The following is a 16,100-nucleotide window of genomic DNA, read 5'->3' on the forward strand; positions in this document are numbered from 1 at the left end:
TGAAGATAAATTTGTGAAAAGTTAGAGTATTAATTATATTTTTTAAACTATGTGAAAAGAGGAAAGTGAACTATTGTTTTGGGAGGGAGGGAGTAGTACCTAACAGTATAAATTTTAAATTCAAATCTCTGGGTAAATTAGATGAACTCATAGCAGGTGATGAAAGTGGTTGGTGTAATTAGGTAAACTTTTTTTTTTTTAGTTTATTATCAGACTTTAATCTCTTATGAAAACATGATTATAGTAATAATAAAATGAACTTTTTAGAAGTCAAAGGAACAAGTCTAGAGTTTAGTGAAGTATATAGGTAGCCGCAGACTGTTATCGTTCAACATCCAACTTCTCTGAATCCGCTTTTTACTGCTAAATCTCTCTCCCTCTCTATCTTCTCCAATCTTAACTAACTAATAACAACTCTCATCTTTAATCGTAATTCGAACTCACAAATCTCTCATCTCCTCCATCTTATTCAAACTCTATTATAACTCACACATTACTGTATTTTCATTTCTGGAATGTTTTCTTGAAATTTTTGAGAATTCAAGAAAATGGCAATCGAATTCTGTTCCGATACTAACGCGAGTCCAAGAATCTCATTTTCTCACGATCTTTGCATTTCTGACATTGTTCCGATTGAGCAACAACACCCAACTCTCCGATCAAATTCAATCGGAAGCGTCGATTTCGACTTCTGCACTCGTAAAAGCTTCGATCAAGATTCATCCTCAGCCGATGAACTTTTCTCCGACGGCAAGATTCTTCCCACAGAAATCAAGAAAAAGAACAAATCATCATCACTCTCCGCCGCCAAACAGGCTGATGTTTTGTCCGACGACAGTTCAAAGAAAGAAAAGTTGAGCGATGAAGCGGAAGAGAAGCAAAGTAATACGAAGTCGTTTTGGCGGTTCAAAAGAAGTAGCAGTTCGAACTGTGTGAGTGGTTACGGTAGAAGTTTATGTCCTTTACCACTTTTATCCAGAAGTAACTCTACTGGCTCTACACCTGTTAAAAGGGCATCATTGTCAAGGGAAAATTCTAATCACAAGCAGCAAAAACAACCATTCATCAAATCGTCGTCAAGCAATTATCAAAAGCCTCCATTAAAAAAGGGTTACGGGTCTAATTATGGAAATGGGTCTGTTCGTGTAAATCCTGTGTTAAATGTTCCTTCAGCAAATTTGTTCGGCTTAGGTTCAATATTCTTCAACAATGGCAAAGATAAGAGCAGGAAGAAGTGATTATGCTGCTGATGATGATTGATTAATAATTATTCTCTACTATTATAATATGGGTGATTAATTCTGAGGATACACAAACTTTTGTTTTGTTTTATTTTGGTTATTATTATTTTTTTCTCAATGGGAGATTTTTTCGGCCAAAATGTTTATGCGGCAGGCGAATTTTTTCACGTATGAATCGGGTTTTGCTAGTGCCAAAAAAAACCCAGCTGCCCCGTATTTTTGGCCGGAAAATAATTAAATTTTATTAACCCAATTGAAATAAAGTAAAAATTTGGATACTCTCAAAATTAATTACCCTGATAATCAGAGAGAAGCTAATACATTTCTGATATTTTGTGGGTTGAGTTTTTTTGTTGCTTTGATTAGTGAAGTAGAGTTATTGGAATGATTTCTTAATTTATCCATAAAAGTAGAGAGAGTGTGAAGACAAAGGGACATTGAAAGGTGGAAATAGATAGGGGAGGGACCTGAAGAGCATATAATTGAAAGCACATGGCTTTTTTTTACAGGTCACATTTGCTTTCATGCTTGTCTTTTTCTTAATCTTTGTCTTTCATTTTTCTGCTCATCCATTCTCATTTTATTTTTGTACATATATTTTGATCTTTCTTTTGTTGCTTTACTTCATTAATATGATTCATTGGTTTGATCTTCTTTACAATTACAGTATTTGGTATGTTTATGGAGTTATTACTCCGCGCCCGATGACGGGCTTTCATGAGGTTCACAACCTTCGGTTCGATAATTATTTTTTTTAAATAAATTTCATTTTGTGTATCATCCATGAATAAAATCAAATGCATTATGATATAATCTAATTAACTAGAATATTTCGATGACTGAATGGTGTGAATAATCTGGATATATGATGAATACCAACCAAACACTAAAATTGGATTGTGATATGACAGCTTAATTATCTGTAAATTGGTAAAGGAAAAGAAGATTATGATCATACATTTAGATTGCATATTGAGAGAGGGGAAAGGGAATTCGATAGAAGTGATTTGGATACCAAAATAATAATCCCACATGGTGTGGGACTCAGAAAAAGATGGTAAGCTTTAGTCATACTTGTCCAAATCTGCATTTTCTGCTTTTAAGTTTATGGTTCTTTTTCCTATAGTGGGTAATGTGTAGGGTGTGAAAAAAATGGGTTTAAATTAAATAAATCTAATTTTGTTTTGATATTAAAAATAAACATTTGTTAGTTAGTTCTATTTGATTTTTCTTTGTCAGAGTTCTATTTGATTTTAAAATATATTTTTAGCTATATTAATATCTTTTTATTGTAAATGTCAAAATAGTGCTAAAATTTCTCATCATGGATATTTTTTTAATTTCAAAACTGGTATTATTAAAATGAGTACATTGGTAAAGACGTCAATTTTAACTTAATATTGATAAAAACATTAGTAAACGTCAAATTTTAACTTAATTTTGATCAAAACCGGTATTATAAGTATAAGACCAAATGTCGTAAAAAGGTCAAATCTTTCACTAAAGTTTCACAAAAGTCCTGAACTTTCAATTTCGATTTTGGTCAAAAACTGACTATTTGGTTTCACAAAAGTTCTGCCCTTTCAATTTTGTCGATTTTGACCAAAAATGGATTATTTGGTTTCACAAAAGTCCTGAACTTTCAATATATGTGCATGCCACATAGGTGCCACATAGCAAATTGAAATCAAATTGAGACTTGGCTACAATTGAAATCAAATAATATGTTTTTGGCCAAAATCGACAAAATTGAAAAGTTAGAATTTTTGTGAAATTTTTAAAAAAGGTTTGACTTTTTTAAAACATTTGGCCTAAGTATAATACTACTAAATCACTTCAAATTTAGTGTAGAGTAAGACAATTTGAGTTTGTTTGATTCAGATGTCACTGTTTATACAAACTGTTGAATAGTAGTCAAATTAAAATTAACAATTCATCTCAACTCTAAAGTCTAAACTCTAAACCAAACATTACAATACTTATTTAAATACTTTCAGCTCGAGCAATTTGAATGACGGGTCATGCTGGGGCAACTGGTGCTTGAAGTCAACCTAGATGCTCTCAGTTCCACACTATTTTCAGAACCATTCATTGTTCTGTTCTCTGTGCAAGAACACACAAAGTCAAAATGGAGGACTTTTCCTTAATATTTAATAATCATAAACATTCATTTCATATTCCTGAGTTTTATTTTTAATTTATAGTATTATCAATAAAATAACTTTATTTACCAAAAAATAAAATAAAAATTAATATGAAATTAATATGGGTAGAATTGTTTTCAACTGCATCCATTTTCAATTGCACTCAACATCCATTTTCAATTGCACTAAATTATGAGTATTCTAGGGATAATTTAGGAGAAATTTTTAGGTAGACTCAATCCACCACGTCATCTATGAACTAAATCTATCACATTATGACACATTATTAAAATAATGGTATTATCGTAATATTACTATTCAAAAATATAAAAAAGTAAAAAACAAAATTACGATATTGTCACTATTTTAATGACATGTCATAATTTAATAGGTTAGTTTAGGGATGGCAATGGGGCGGGGATTCCCCGATCCCCATGGGGACCCACCCCTAATGGGGCGGGGAATCTCCATCAATTGACCCCATGGGTACGGGGATGGGGGGAAATTTGCCCCCATCCACGGAGATGGGGAGGGGACGGGGGATGTAGTCCCCACCCCATGGGGATCCCCATCCCCGTCCCCACGGGGACCCGATATATTTTTAAATATTTTTAAATAATATTATATTTTTTAATATATTACTTATAATATTTATAATTTAATTTAATTATTTAAAAGATATAATTACTTTTTTCTATTTTAAAGAAACTTAATTACCTTAGATTATGACTGTCTAAATTCTATAAAAAAAAGACTCTAGATTCTTTAACCTAAATTTAGAAAAAGTTGCGGCAGACAAAGGCACACCCACATTCCTTCATAATATTATTTTCTCAAGTAAGAAGCAAATTGGAAATAAAAAAACAATGGCTTATCCCCTTAAAAAACCCTCACCTTTTACCCCCAATTCGTTTGCACCCTCACGTTGCAAAACCACCAAATATACCCAAATTACGACCTTTCACTTTCAATTGCACCCTCAAGCATTAAATTGATCTCTTTTCACTTGAAAAAATTGGTTTATTTTTGTTTTAAATAAAATATTAAGTTCTATTTTAAAATATATGCTAAAATTTAAAGTATTGATTTGAACATTTTTTAAGTAAAAAGAGGTCAATTTAATGCTTGAGGGTGCAATTGAAAGTGAAAGGTCGTAATTTGGGTATATTTGGTGGTTTTACAATGTGAGGGTGCAAATGAATTGGGGGTAAAAGGTGGGGGGATTTTAAGGGGATAAGCCAAAAACAATCATTCCATCCAGGTATTATTTTTCTTATGCTTGTGTTGTGTTTATTCAAAATTGATAGAGTTTATATGGATTATGGAATTTATTAATTTAACTTTTAGGTTCATTGGTTTTCGTTTTTGTTTTACATCTTTGATTTTGATAATAAAAGGTACATAAAGCATAATTTTTCTATGTTTTTTTTACTCCAACAGTGCATGAGCTAATTAAGTTCCAATACTATATTCATATATATTGTTTTTATTTGACTGATTGCTTATTTATATGTTTTACTTTTCTTAAAAAAGCATATATGCATACAAGCTTTAATGTGTGCACAAAATTGGCTATGGGCTGAAATAAAAGGTATTTGAATAATTATATTTCGAGTTTAGTTAATTTTAATTTATTATTTATACAAATATATATATAGTTTAAAGTTAATTATTGATTCAATTTTTCAGATTCTTGTTCAACGGGCCATTCTGACTGTTGCACATTTTATGAAGAATATGATACAAATGACAAGGTGAATTTGCTTTTAATTTATTTTATATTAGACTGATTTGTTGGTGAATTAACTTAAACTAATGCATATTAATTTGATGCAGGAGGAGGATCATAACTGATGCAATGTTCTATTATTGGTGCAATTCACAAATGAAATTCAGTTTCTTCACTTTCTGTTTCTATTTCACTTGAGCTGTTATTAGTCCATTTACTCTTTTTTTGAATCTTTTCTATGGAATTTATTATATAATCTTGCAATTATGATCAGTTTGTTCATTATGTATGAATTCCTCAACAAGTTACTTTTGAAAACAAGACAAAAAAAGTTAAAATAACTTTTTATTTTATTTTGTTTTGATTAGTTTAGTTTAATATTAAAATTGTTGAATATTTTAGATAATTAATTAATTTTTGAATAATTTAATTTTATAATATTCTACATTTGTGGCATTGAATAATTCATGTTTTTATATTAATTGTTTTATAAAAATAATAAAAATATTTAAATTGAAATTACACGGGGATGTGGGGATCCCCATGGGGATGGGGAATCCACGGGGATGGGGATGGGGATGAATTAATACCCATCAAATAAATGGGGACGGGGATGGGGATTCCCCATAGAAGTGGGGACGGGGATGGGGATAGCTTCCCCACCCCCACCCCGCCCCGCCCCATTGCCATCCCTAGGTTAGTTCACAGATAACGTGGTAAACTGAGTTTACTTAAGAATCTCTCATAATTTAGGCAGAAGGTACAAAAATCTTTAATTTAAAGTTTTTCCAAAAATACAGATCTGTCTTTAAATTTTTTTGGACCCAAAAAAACTCTTGTCGTTTTTAAATTGAACAAATAAATCCTTTAAATTTTTTTATTGAACAAATAAACCTTTCCGTTAAATATGATAGTTGACAACGTCAAATGTCTTTAAAGAAAGAATTCAAAAATACCCTTTACATTTACATATATATCAATTTAATCTTTCAAAGGCCTTTTATTGATAAACAATTTTAGTTAGGGACTCCATTGATACATTTTTTCTTTTAATTTTTTTTTTTAAAAAAAACAACCTCCGGCCAGCGGAGATTGTCTAAATCTTATTGAGGTATCTGTTTGCTGCAATTTCTCCCGATTAAAACTTTGTTACTTTGCCCCAAATCTATATTACCTAAATCAAATAGTATATTTTAATTAATTGAACAGAATCTATATATCAGTTCAATTAATTAAAATACAGCATCCCTAAGCAAAACACTCCTAACATAAATGAAAATAAGTGGTGGAGCTAAATTAATGACTGCCGCACAAAAACAATGTGTTTCCTGGAGGCTGGAATTTAGGTAATAGTAGTTCAGTTGTCTGCTGCTATCTGTTGAGAATAATCACAGATTCTGCAAATTTTTAGTGTAAACAACTTTATGAGTTTACCTATGTTGATTTTATTATTTAATGTGAATTACATTTTATATTTGTTTAAATATTTTCATCTAATGAAAAGAATTAATTGCATACGTTAACATTTTTACTACTAATCGTATATGCATTTTTACTTACAAAGCAGATATTTTAAATTTTGATCAAATAATCAACTTATAATTTTTTTTTCGTCATTTAATTTTCAGTTATAATTCAAGACAATTCCTAATATATTTTCAATAAAATAGAGAGTAACACCGCTCACCAGACAAATACGATATTAAATAATACTCTATGATTCGTACAATGAAATCTCAAACTCAAAATCTATTCACACTGGTGCTGAAAAAGGATCAATTTAATTTTTTAAGGTGGAATCGAAAACTAAAAGTACGAATTTAGAAGAATTGAAAAAATTGCTACGTCGGGATGAAACTGAAAAAAAGCTAAAAGATAGAGGATTTTTTGGTGATTAGCCCTAAGTTTTATATCAATTTGTTAAATTTTAAAAATACATTGCGCATATGATCTTACATATTCAAATTACTATTTGCTTATCTCCAAGGCGCATTTGAGCTGATAAGACGCTCTTCTAACTTGAGTGAAGTTGCGGATTGAAACCGTATTCATGTACGCAACCATTTAAATTTTGGGGTTAGAGCCTTTTCTCCCGAGAAACGTAATCAGTACGAGTTGGAATTAATATGAATATGAAAAGTTTAAAGGTGTTGTCCATAATTAAAACGCGTCTAGAACACTTCATGTAACTTGTATAAGAAAATAAAACCACTATTTACTTCGATATTATAGATTTTTTCCTCAGCTGCATTATTTGTATTCTCTTTAACACTAAAACTTGAGCTATTATCATTCCTGATATCAGTTTTGTCATCAAACAAACTATCTTATTTACTTAATCCAAAAATATATCGTATAATTAATTTCATCTATATAGTCCATGTTCTCTATATTATTTTTTATGAGAGCGATCATATTTATTAGTAAGTTAGCGGTGTATATAGTTATTAATTTGTATAGTTAACATAATTTTTATAAGTGTAGTTAAGTGGATGTTTATAAGGCGATTTTATGATTGAAATCAACTCTATGAATTGAATTTTCTTTACATTAGTTTCACAGTTGATAATTTCATAAAGAAAACGAGCATTTCTTCCTCTATGTACTGAGCAACTAAATTTCCAATCACAATGATGAGAGACAGAAAGATATATGCCTCTTTTCAATTAATGAAACTTTTCTAAATCTCATTAAAGAAATCTTTTTCTCTTAAGAGTTTTAAGTTGTTAGAAGCTCAATACAGAGTTTAAAGCCAACAAACTTAAAACTCCCAGTTTGAGGAGTATCAAAATCGTGAATATTTTCAGTTTAAAAGAGTATTTTTGGTAAAATAGTGAGCATTTTAAATAGGGGTATTCCTATTAAATAGCACCACCTTTAGCGTTTTTTGCGATTTAAGCCACTATTACAAATTGTCTCAATTGTTAGCACAAACTTTCCAATCTTTTTAATTATTAGCCCAGGTTCCATTTCCGGCATCTGAAATCCCACGTGGCTCGCCGGATTGCCTCGTCAGCGCCAGCGTGGCCTTCTTTATACGACGTCGTTTGGATTATTACTACCAAATAATACGAACTACCATTTTGTCTCAAATATTAGCACAACTTTTCAAATATTTTTAAATTTTAGCCTAAAACTTGTTTCTGGCTATTGGAATGAGAACTAACTCTACGTCACAGTCATAAATTTACAACCCTAAAATCACAACCATAAATTCACAAACTCTAAATGCTACGTATATGTTACTATCAACTATTACAAAATGTTATGTATGCTATCAACTGTTACTCACAGCTATTGAATGCTATGTATGCTATCAACTGCCCAGCCATATAAGTGCAATAAGTTAATAGCCGTGTTAATAGCGTCTACTTCATCTTAATAATGAGTCATATAAGTGCAACAAATTAGTTTAATTGATATAAATATATTTAACGGGTTATATAAATGTCGCTCTCATGCAAACAATTACTATTTAGAAATAAATATTATATTTTGATATGTTAATTAATTTTACATGTAAATGAAAATAATTTATTTAAAGACAGTATTATATTTGATATTTTGATTAATTTCAAAATTAAATAACGGGCCATGTAAATATCTTAATTAACATTAATACATATAACAGGTCATATAAATGTCGCTCATGTGTGTAGCATGTGATAATAAAAAATTAATATTATATATAACGGGTCTTATTAATATCACAAACGTGGTATAGTTTCTATTTAAATAAAAATAATTATAATAATTTATTTACAAATAAAGTATTATATTTAATATTTTAATTAATTTAAAATTTAAATAACGGGTCATATAAATATCGCTCACATGTGTAACACGTGACGAAACGCTAGTACTATATATAAAACCACGGGGGGAGAGACAGGCACATTTACATTATTATCCTCTTCACTTTATAAAATATAATTATTAATTAGAAACTATTCAGATAATTATTAAAAAAAGAGTACTAACTAAAATAAATTTCTAAGCTAGAGTACTAATTAAATTAAACTACTATATTAAAATAATTGTTTAGAGTACTAATTAAAATAAACTATTTTAAATATTTAACAATTACTATTTTAATTATATATACATCATATAAAATTCTAAATAAGGTAAGCTACTTTCAATAAATTAGTATTTTAATTAATATTTGATTTTTTTATTTAAATTCTTTATAATTATAGAATTTTATTATCAATTAAAAATGTTAAACTATTAAATTAATCATCCAAAATATTATATAAGATAAACTATTTCTAATTAATTATTATTTTAAATATTATTTAATAATTTGAAGAATCACATTGTGAGCCACGTGTGAAACACGTGAAACGACACTAATTATTCTTAAATGTGCACATTGGATTCCAATAGCCGACAACAGATTTTAGGCTAAATTTAAAAATATTTGAAAGGTTGTGCTAATATTTGAGACAAAATGGTAGTTCGTGTTATTTGGTAGGAATAATTCAAATCGACGTCGCATAAAGAAGGCCACGCTGGCGCTGACGAGGCAATCCGACGAGCCACGTGGGATTTCAGATGCCGGAATTGGGACCTGAGCTAATAATTAAAAAGATTGGAAAGTTTGGGCTAACAATTGAGACAATTTGTAGTAGTGGCTTAAATCGCAAAAAATGCTAAAAGTGGTGCTATTTAATAGGAATATCCCTTTTAAATATAATTTTGAATTTTAATTCAATACACTCTAATTTATTACCTTTTTATTTTATTTTTATAAATATTAAATTAATCTATAATTTTTTTTTGTAATTTATAAATGTTAAACAAGGGGTGATATTTTTTAGAGAAAAATAATCAAAATTATTTTTAAAGTTTGAAATTTTATTAATGAAATATGAAATAGAGATTGAGTGGAGTGGAGAGGCAAATTCTCTCTATGCTTTAAATTTAAATTTATGGTTAAATCTTTAAATTAAAGAGTTTAACATTTTCAAAGGGTGTATTAGAAATATTCCGAGATATAAATTTAAATTTCCATTTAATATAATTAAAATTTAAACTATATCTAGATAGATGCTATCTATAAGCAAAGTCTTAAAACTTTTTAGTTTCAAAAAATATTTAAATAAAACTTATCCGAGTTGAAGGATATATTTTTGGTCATAGAAAAAGGTAATGCCATTTAACCCACCTATTTTAACTCACCTTATAGTGCCGCCTTATATATAACATGTTTCTATTTGGTCAATTCCTATTTAAAAGTGTATTTTAAATTGATCCACTCATTTGTTGCCACATAAGAAGGTACAATAAGACGAGTTAAATAGCATTGCTCTTTGGTAATTTAAAGTAGAATTAATCACAAAAAATAACAAATCTTTGCGATTTTTGTCACTTATATACAAACTTTTAAAAATCGGCTCATTTAATCCGTTTTAGTATATTTGATATTTTTTTATAGCCATTTTTTGAATCAAACTAATTTTTTTCAATATATATGTCACGTCATTGCCAACTCATTGAGTTGCGGACGTGACAACAGTCTTAATTCAACCAAACCGCATAATAACCTAAAAAAAATATCAAACCCAATTTCCAAATCAAACTGAGACTTTTTCTTGTTGATAGACTATATTGACAATTTGTGATGTTTTGATCTATTTCAGTTCTTTTAAAAAATTAAAAAATACAATTATAAAAATTGAAAAAGTGAGTTAACCAAAAGAAATTGCATCGAAGTGATCATGGATTAGTATTTAAATCAGGTGTACGTGCGAATATATACATGAAAAAACGAAAAAAAAAACTTAAAAAATGGTAAAAAAACTAAAAAAAGAAAGAAAAAACAAAACACATACACTGCACTCGTTGTCTTATTCTCACACATACAGTAGTCTACTCTACTCTCTCTTAGACTGTTCACTCTTCAACTATTTCTAACTACTCCTATTCTAACTGCATCAGTGCGCGTGAGTTGTATTCTCGTGAAGAACAATAACATTAAAATAATTGAAGCAACTGCCAACAACATGACAAGCCCTTTTCATCACTGCAACTACATCAGCCATTTACAGAACTCTTTTCTTGTTGGGTCTTCCTTGATTACTGTCTAAACAGCCCTCGAGCTTCATTTTCTTGGGTTTTGAACCATTCTTTTTCTTGGATTCTTCATTCTATCACTCTCATTTATCACTTATCAGAAGAGAATCACCTGGTCTTTTGGGTGAAGACGTGCGAGTAATTACAAGTTTTAACTAACGATTTCTTTCCTTTTCTGTGCTACGTTTCTTTTCTTGATCCTCCTTCTCTTCTGTCATTTTCTTTATTCTAATTCCTCTTCGCCCCCCCATTGCATAATTGTACTCTTTTCACTGTTTTGTGCTGTTTTTGGGTTTCTTGTTTTTGCTCACGTTACTTCGCTGCTACATTGTGTTTTCTATTTTTGAGGGTAAAGCTAAAACCTGGGATTTTTTTTTTCTCACATGGATCTTCTGGTGAATGATATATCTTGTCATTTCTTTCATGGATGGAAAATTCATTCAACATTTGAGATTTGACTACTTTTTTGCTTCTGGGTTTTCTTCATTTTGTTTGGTGTTTTTCTTCTTGTTTTGGTTCTTGAAGAGATGAGTGAAGCCACTGGTAAAACGGCTTCGTGTTTGGCCATTACAGAGAAAAGGCCTCATAGACCCGGTGGTTGTGTCGGCATTTTCTTTCAGCTCTTTGATTGGAATCGTCGATTAGCCAAGAAAAAGCTTTTCTCTAGAAAATTGCTTCCTCCAGGTTACTCTCTTTAAACTCTCTGTAATTAGTATTGCTGATTTTTGCTGTTATTCATTGTTCTTTTTTGTTTAGCTCGTGCAAAGCAGACAACTAAGGAGTTTGGAGGAGATGAGAAGATGCCTAAAACTAAACCTCATTTGGTATGTGCATTGGTTTTCTTGTTTTGCTATGAATCGTGGAAGTTTCTTTAATGAATTTTGTGGATATTTTGTGCTTGATTGATAGATTGCTAATGAGAACAGCGGGGGATTTCCAAGTGTAAAGAAAAGTGGAAACTGTAAAGAAATTGTAGAGCATAAGCATGAGATGAAAACTGCAAGTTTGGTTGCTAGGCTTATGGGGCTTGAATCCATGCCGGCAGTTAGCCGAGATAAGCACAAAAAGGTGTCAAAATCTGTTGCATGTGATGTTAAAGATGAGAAATTTGTTAACCCTCAATACGGGACTGATGGAAAAGGTTTTAACATGGATAATGTAAGTAGTAAGGTTGAATCTAGGCCTCAGAAGCTTCAAAAAACGGGACAGTTTGATAGGCGGGCAGTTACTAGGTTCGGAGCTGAGGCTTTGCAGATTAGAAATGTGTTATTAAGGTCTAGAAAGCATCACCATCCCAAGCTTGTTTCGCCTGTGAAGAGTCCTAGGATTTCCTCTTCGAGGAATCCTAGGGCGGGATCGAGGTTAATCGATGCTGCCACTCGGATTTTGGAACCACGGCTTCAAGCTGCCAGTAGAGCAAAATGTGCTCTTACTTATGCAACTTCTAAGCATTATGCTCCTACGAATGAGGTTTCGATTGGTGCACTAGGTCTCGGGGTCATGTCACCGGATCTAGTGCATCAAAAACAAACTGAAATGAGTTTTGATATGGCTATGGGCAACACTTCTTGCAAAAATTGTGGTAATTTGCTTGATGTTGTGGATTCTGCACCGATTATGGTGGATAAGCCATTTGTTTGTCCTTCTTCAGCTAGAAATTTAGCCAATTCATCCTCTTCCGACGAATTGGAGAGGATTAAGCCAAGGTCACTAGTATTCTCGTCCAATCAAGAGAGGGGTGAAATTTATCAGCGAAATGAGGTTAAATTGTCTAGTGTTGCAGAAAAACTAGATCACCCACGACCATCTGGTGAACCAATTTTGGATAGAAAGTCCGTGTTTTGTATGGACCAAATGCCCCAACAATTTCGAAGTCAGCATCACAAGTCTCCAAAGGATGAACATTCATCTATTGTTTTTCGGCAGAGGACTGAAACTCAAAATGAGATGTCAGTAGGCAGGAATAGAACTCCGCCAAGAGCCAAATCAAATAATCTGCAAAGTAGGAGAGCTTCTTCAGCTGCCAATGCTGTTGGTGCTAAAGATTTTGTTGCTATGAACAGAAGTTTAAATGGCCGCATTAGGCCTCGAGCATCTGCCAAGTCCGACGATTACATGGCTGACACAGAAAGAAAAGTTTGCAGCAGGCCCGATGATTCCTTGCCGCAGTTAAGGTCTCCGGCACGCAAGAGGACTGTAAGTGGCAATGCAAATCTTGAAAGAACTGGACCTGCTAGCTCAACATCTATGAGACAGAAAAACATAAAGTGTGATTTGATGAGCGGAAAGGATAGTTCCCGCACTGCAAACCGCCCTAGCAACAAAACCAGATCATCTGGTCAGGGGGGATGTGATAGAGCTAATGGCAATAAAAACAATAATGTTGTATCTTTTACATTTAATTCCCCTTTGAAACATAATGATACTCATGGAAGAAAGCCAATATCAGAAGAAAATGATGTCAAGACATCTCTTCAGAGAAAATTGGCATTGGGTGGAGATACTTTAGGAGCAGTTTTGGAACAAAAACTGATGGAACTTGCCTCTCAAGAAGAGAATGAATCAATGATTGGAGGAGGTTGTGGACCTAAGAGATCAACTGCTATGATTTTACAAGAACTGATATCAGCTTTAATTGAACAGCAGCCGTTTTCGTCAGATTGTCATATGTTTGATGCAAAAACAGCATTCCAGGTTGGGTTCTGCCTTGTCTGATTTCACTATATTAGTTGTCAATATTGTATTTGCACATTCATATTCTAGTTCTTGTTTTGAGGCTTGTTAGAATGTCAATGCATGAAAAGAAATGGCGAAATTTTCTAAGAATTTGATTTCAACTGTTTTTACCTTAGAGTGCTGATTTGCATCCATCATGTAGCTGGAATTAATACTGCAATTGGGGTTACTGGGTCAAATTATAGTTATCAGAGCACATTTGAGATCAGAATATGTTAGTAACAATCGAATGTAATAGGGCGTCCTTTTTTTAACTAATGCTTAATGCCTAATGTCTTGCTGATTGGTATTTTCATGTTCTGGTTAGTTGCAGGTGTCAGCTTTATCACATATATACTTTAGGAACTCACTGATCAGATGTTTGATTTTCTTTTTTAGTAGGTAGTTCAATTCAATGTTCAGTTGACCATTGAGCATATTATTATTATGCCTACCTAGGTTACATAAGATGATCTTAGATGGAGAACCTTTTTGGGGGGCCTAGCTACTTGCTTACCTATATTCATAATAACTGTACTTGTTATTAAATTTCAGACTCAACAAAGAGGGATTATTTTTGGATTTTCACATGACGCCGACCACCCAAGTCCTGGATCTGTTCTTGAAGCTTCATTTTCAAATGAAAGTTGTTTCTCTAGCAGCGTGGATGATAACTTGGGTAAGTTTAGATTATCAGAACACAAACAACACTTTGGCCTATGTTGCACAGAAACTTGTCTATTTTATATCCATTTCCAAAACGCTAATGAAGCTCTAAAACTTTTATACAACCTCCCTCCGTTCCATTTAGGAAATCCCCGTCATTTTTTTTAGGTAATGCAAGAGAAGCTAGTGATAAGATACTAAATGTCGTGAATATTTTTGGCATTAGGGGAGCCATGGCCCACTTAAAAAGTATCACTGTATCTTCTTAGCATATTTTCCCCTCTTAACCTTTATTTTATCTAAACAGTTAAACACATTTACCAGATAATAAATGATATGTATAATCCCAAAGCACAATTGTCTTCTTAATATGTGTGTAAAACAACAAAGGGACTTACTAAATATGAAGGGGCGAGTATATAATAACATATTGCTCTAAGAAATATTGTTTTGCTGTTTTTCGTTTCAGCGTTCTTATTGCAGACATTTTTTCCCTTTCAACGTAGCTTTTGACTAACATACTATAAACTCACGGAGGGAATGTTTTCTGTTTTAGATAAATTTTGTTGCCCGTAACTAATGCAATATAGTTTTTAGTATCATGCTTGAAATTTTCTTTGTGATTCCAGGTCGTAGGCTCGTTTTTGATTCTGTGGATTACTCATGTGATCTCCTGGATTCTCCAACCTCTATGAGCGAAGGACGGATGGGTAGTCACATGGTGACTGATCTTCTCAATTATATATCTAAAATCCTACAAAGCATCAATCTTGCTGATGGTGGATTAACAGGGAGCAGGCTCACCCATGTGAAGGATGTTATTTTGAATGCTGAACTACTGTTCCAAACTGCAGCTCCACAAAATTCAGATAGAATGAAGAGTTCTTTCATAGGTCCTTTTCTACTCGACGAGCTGGAAACTATCGCCGTCGCCATGCGGACAAATTTAAGTTGCGTTTTGGGCTATGAGGAGATCAAAGAAGGTAGTAAAATGAGAAGGTTTCTGTTTGATTCAGTGATAGAGTGTTTGGAATCAAAGTACAGCCAATACAGCAACTGTGGATTCAAATCATGGAGAAGAGTAATTCCTTCATGCATGAATGCGGAACATCTAGTAGAAGAGGTCGGGAAGGAGATCAGACAGTGGAGCAGTTTGGCCGGGATGATTCCGGACGAGATAATAGAATGGGAGATGAGTCATTCCTTGGGGAAATGGACAGATTTTGAAATCGAAGTGTTTGAAACTGGCTGTCGAATCGATTGGGATATACTGCAAATGTTGGTGGATGAAATTGTAGTAGACTTTTAAAATTGTAAATGCAGTTGTGTAGGATTTTAGATAGTATTTTGGCGGAGGGATGTAACTGGTTTAGATATTGGAAACACAACAGCTTCAGATAATGTTATTATTGGTAAAATCTGATAATATGGTTCAAAGTTTAGTGAAATGAACTCTTAAATTGATTGAAATATTTTGGAGCTTCAAATCTTATATTTCATCTTTGCCCTCTATTCAACATAAATTTG

General features: G+C 32.1%; 2 protein-coding genes across 2 annotated transcripts; both read left to right on the forward strand.

Annotated features, from left to right (window-relative positions):
* Nucleotides 1-327: 327 nt before the first annotated feature.
* Nucleotides 328-1,747, forward strand: LOC126676574 (uncharacterized). Its single transcript, XM_050370803.1, has one exon. The coding sequence runs from the start codon at nt 549-551 to the stop codon at nt 1,236-1,238; it is 690 nt and encodes a 229-aa protein (XP_050226760.1). The 5' UTR covers nt 328-548; the 3' UTR covers nt 1,239-1,747.
* A 9,715-nt stretch (nt 1,748-11,462) lies between these two features.
* Nucleotides 11,463-16,043, forward strand: LOC126677189 (uncharacterized). The gene is made up of 6 exons (XM_050371694.2): nt 11,463-11,541; nt 11,718-11,876; nt 11,949-12,016; nt 12,102-13,886; nt 14,463-14,586; nt 15,203-16,043. Exons 2-6 carry the CDS (start codon nt 11,720-11,722, stop codon nt 15,880-15,882), a joined length of 2,814 nt encoding a protein of 937 aa, XP_050227651.1. The 5' UTR covers nt 11,463-11,541; nt 11,718-11,719; the 3' UTR covers nt 15,883-16,043.
* Nucleotides 16,044-16,100: the final 57 nt, after the last annotated feature.

Source organism: Mercurialis annua, linkage group LG4 (genome assembly GCF_937616625.2).
Source record: "Mercurialis annua linkage group LG4, ddMerAnnu1.2, whole genome shotgun sequence".
NCBI lineage: Eukaryota > Viridiplantae > Streptophyta > Magnoliopsida > Malpighiales > Euphorbiaceae > Mercurialis > Mercurialis annua.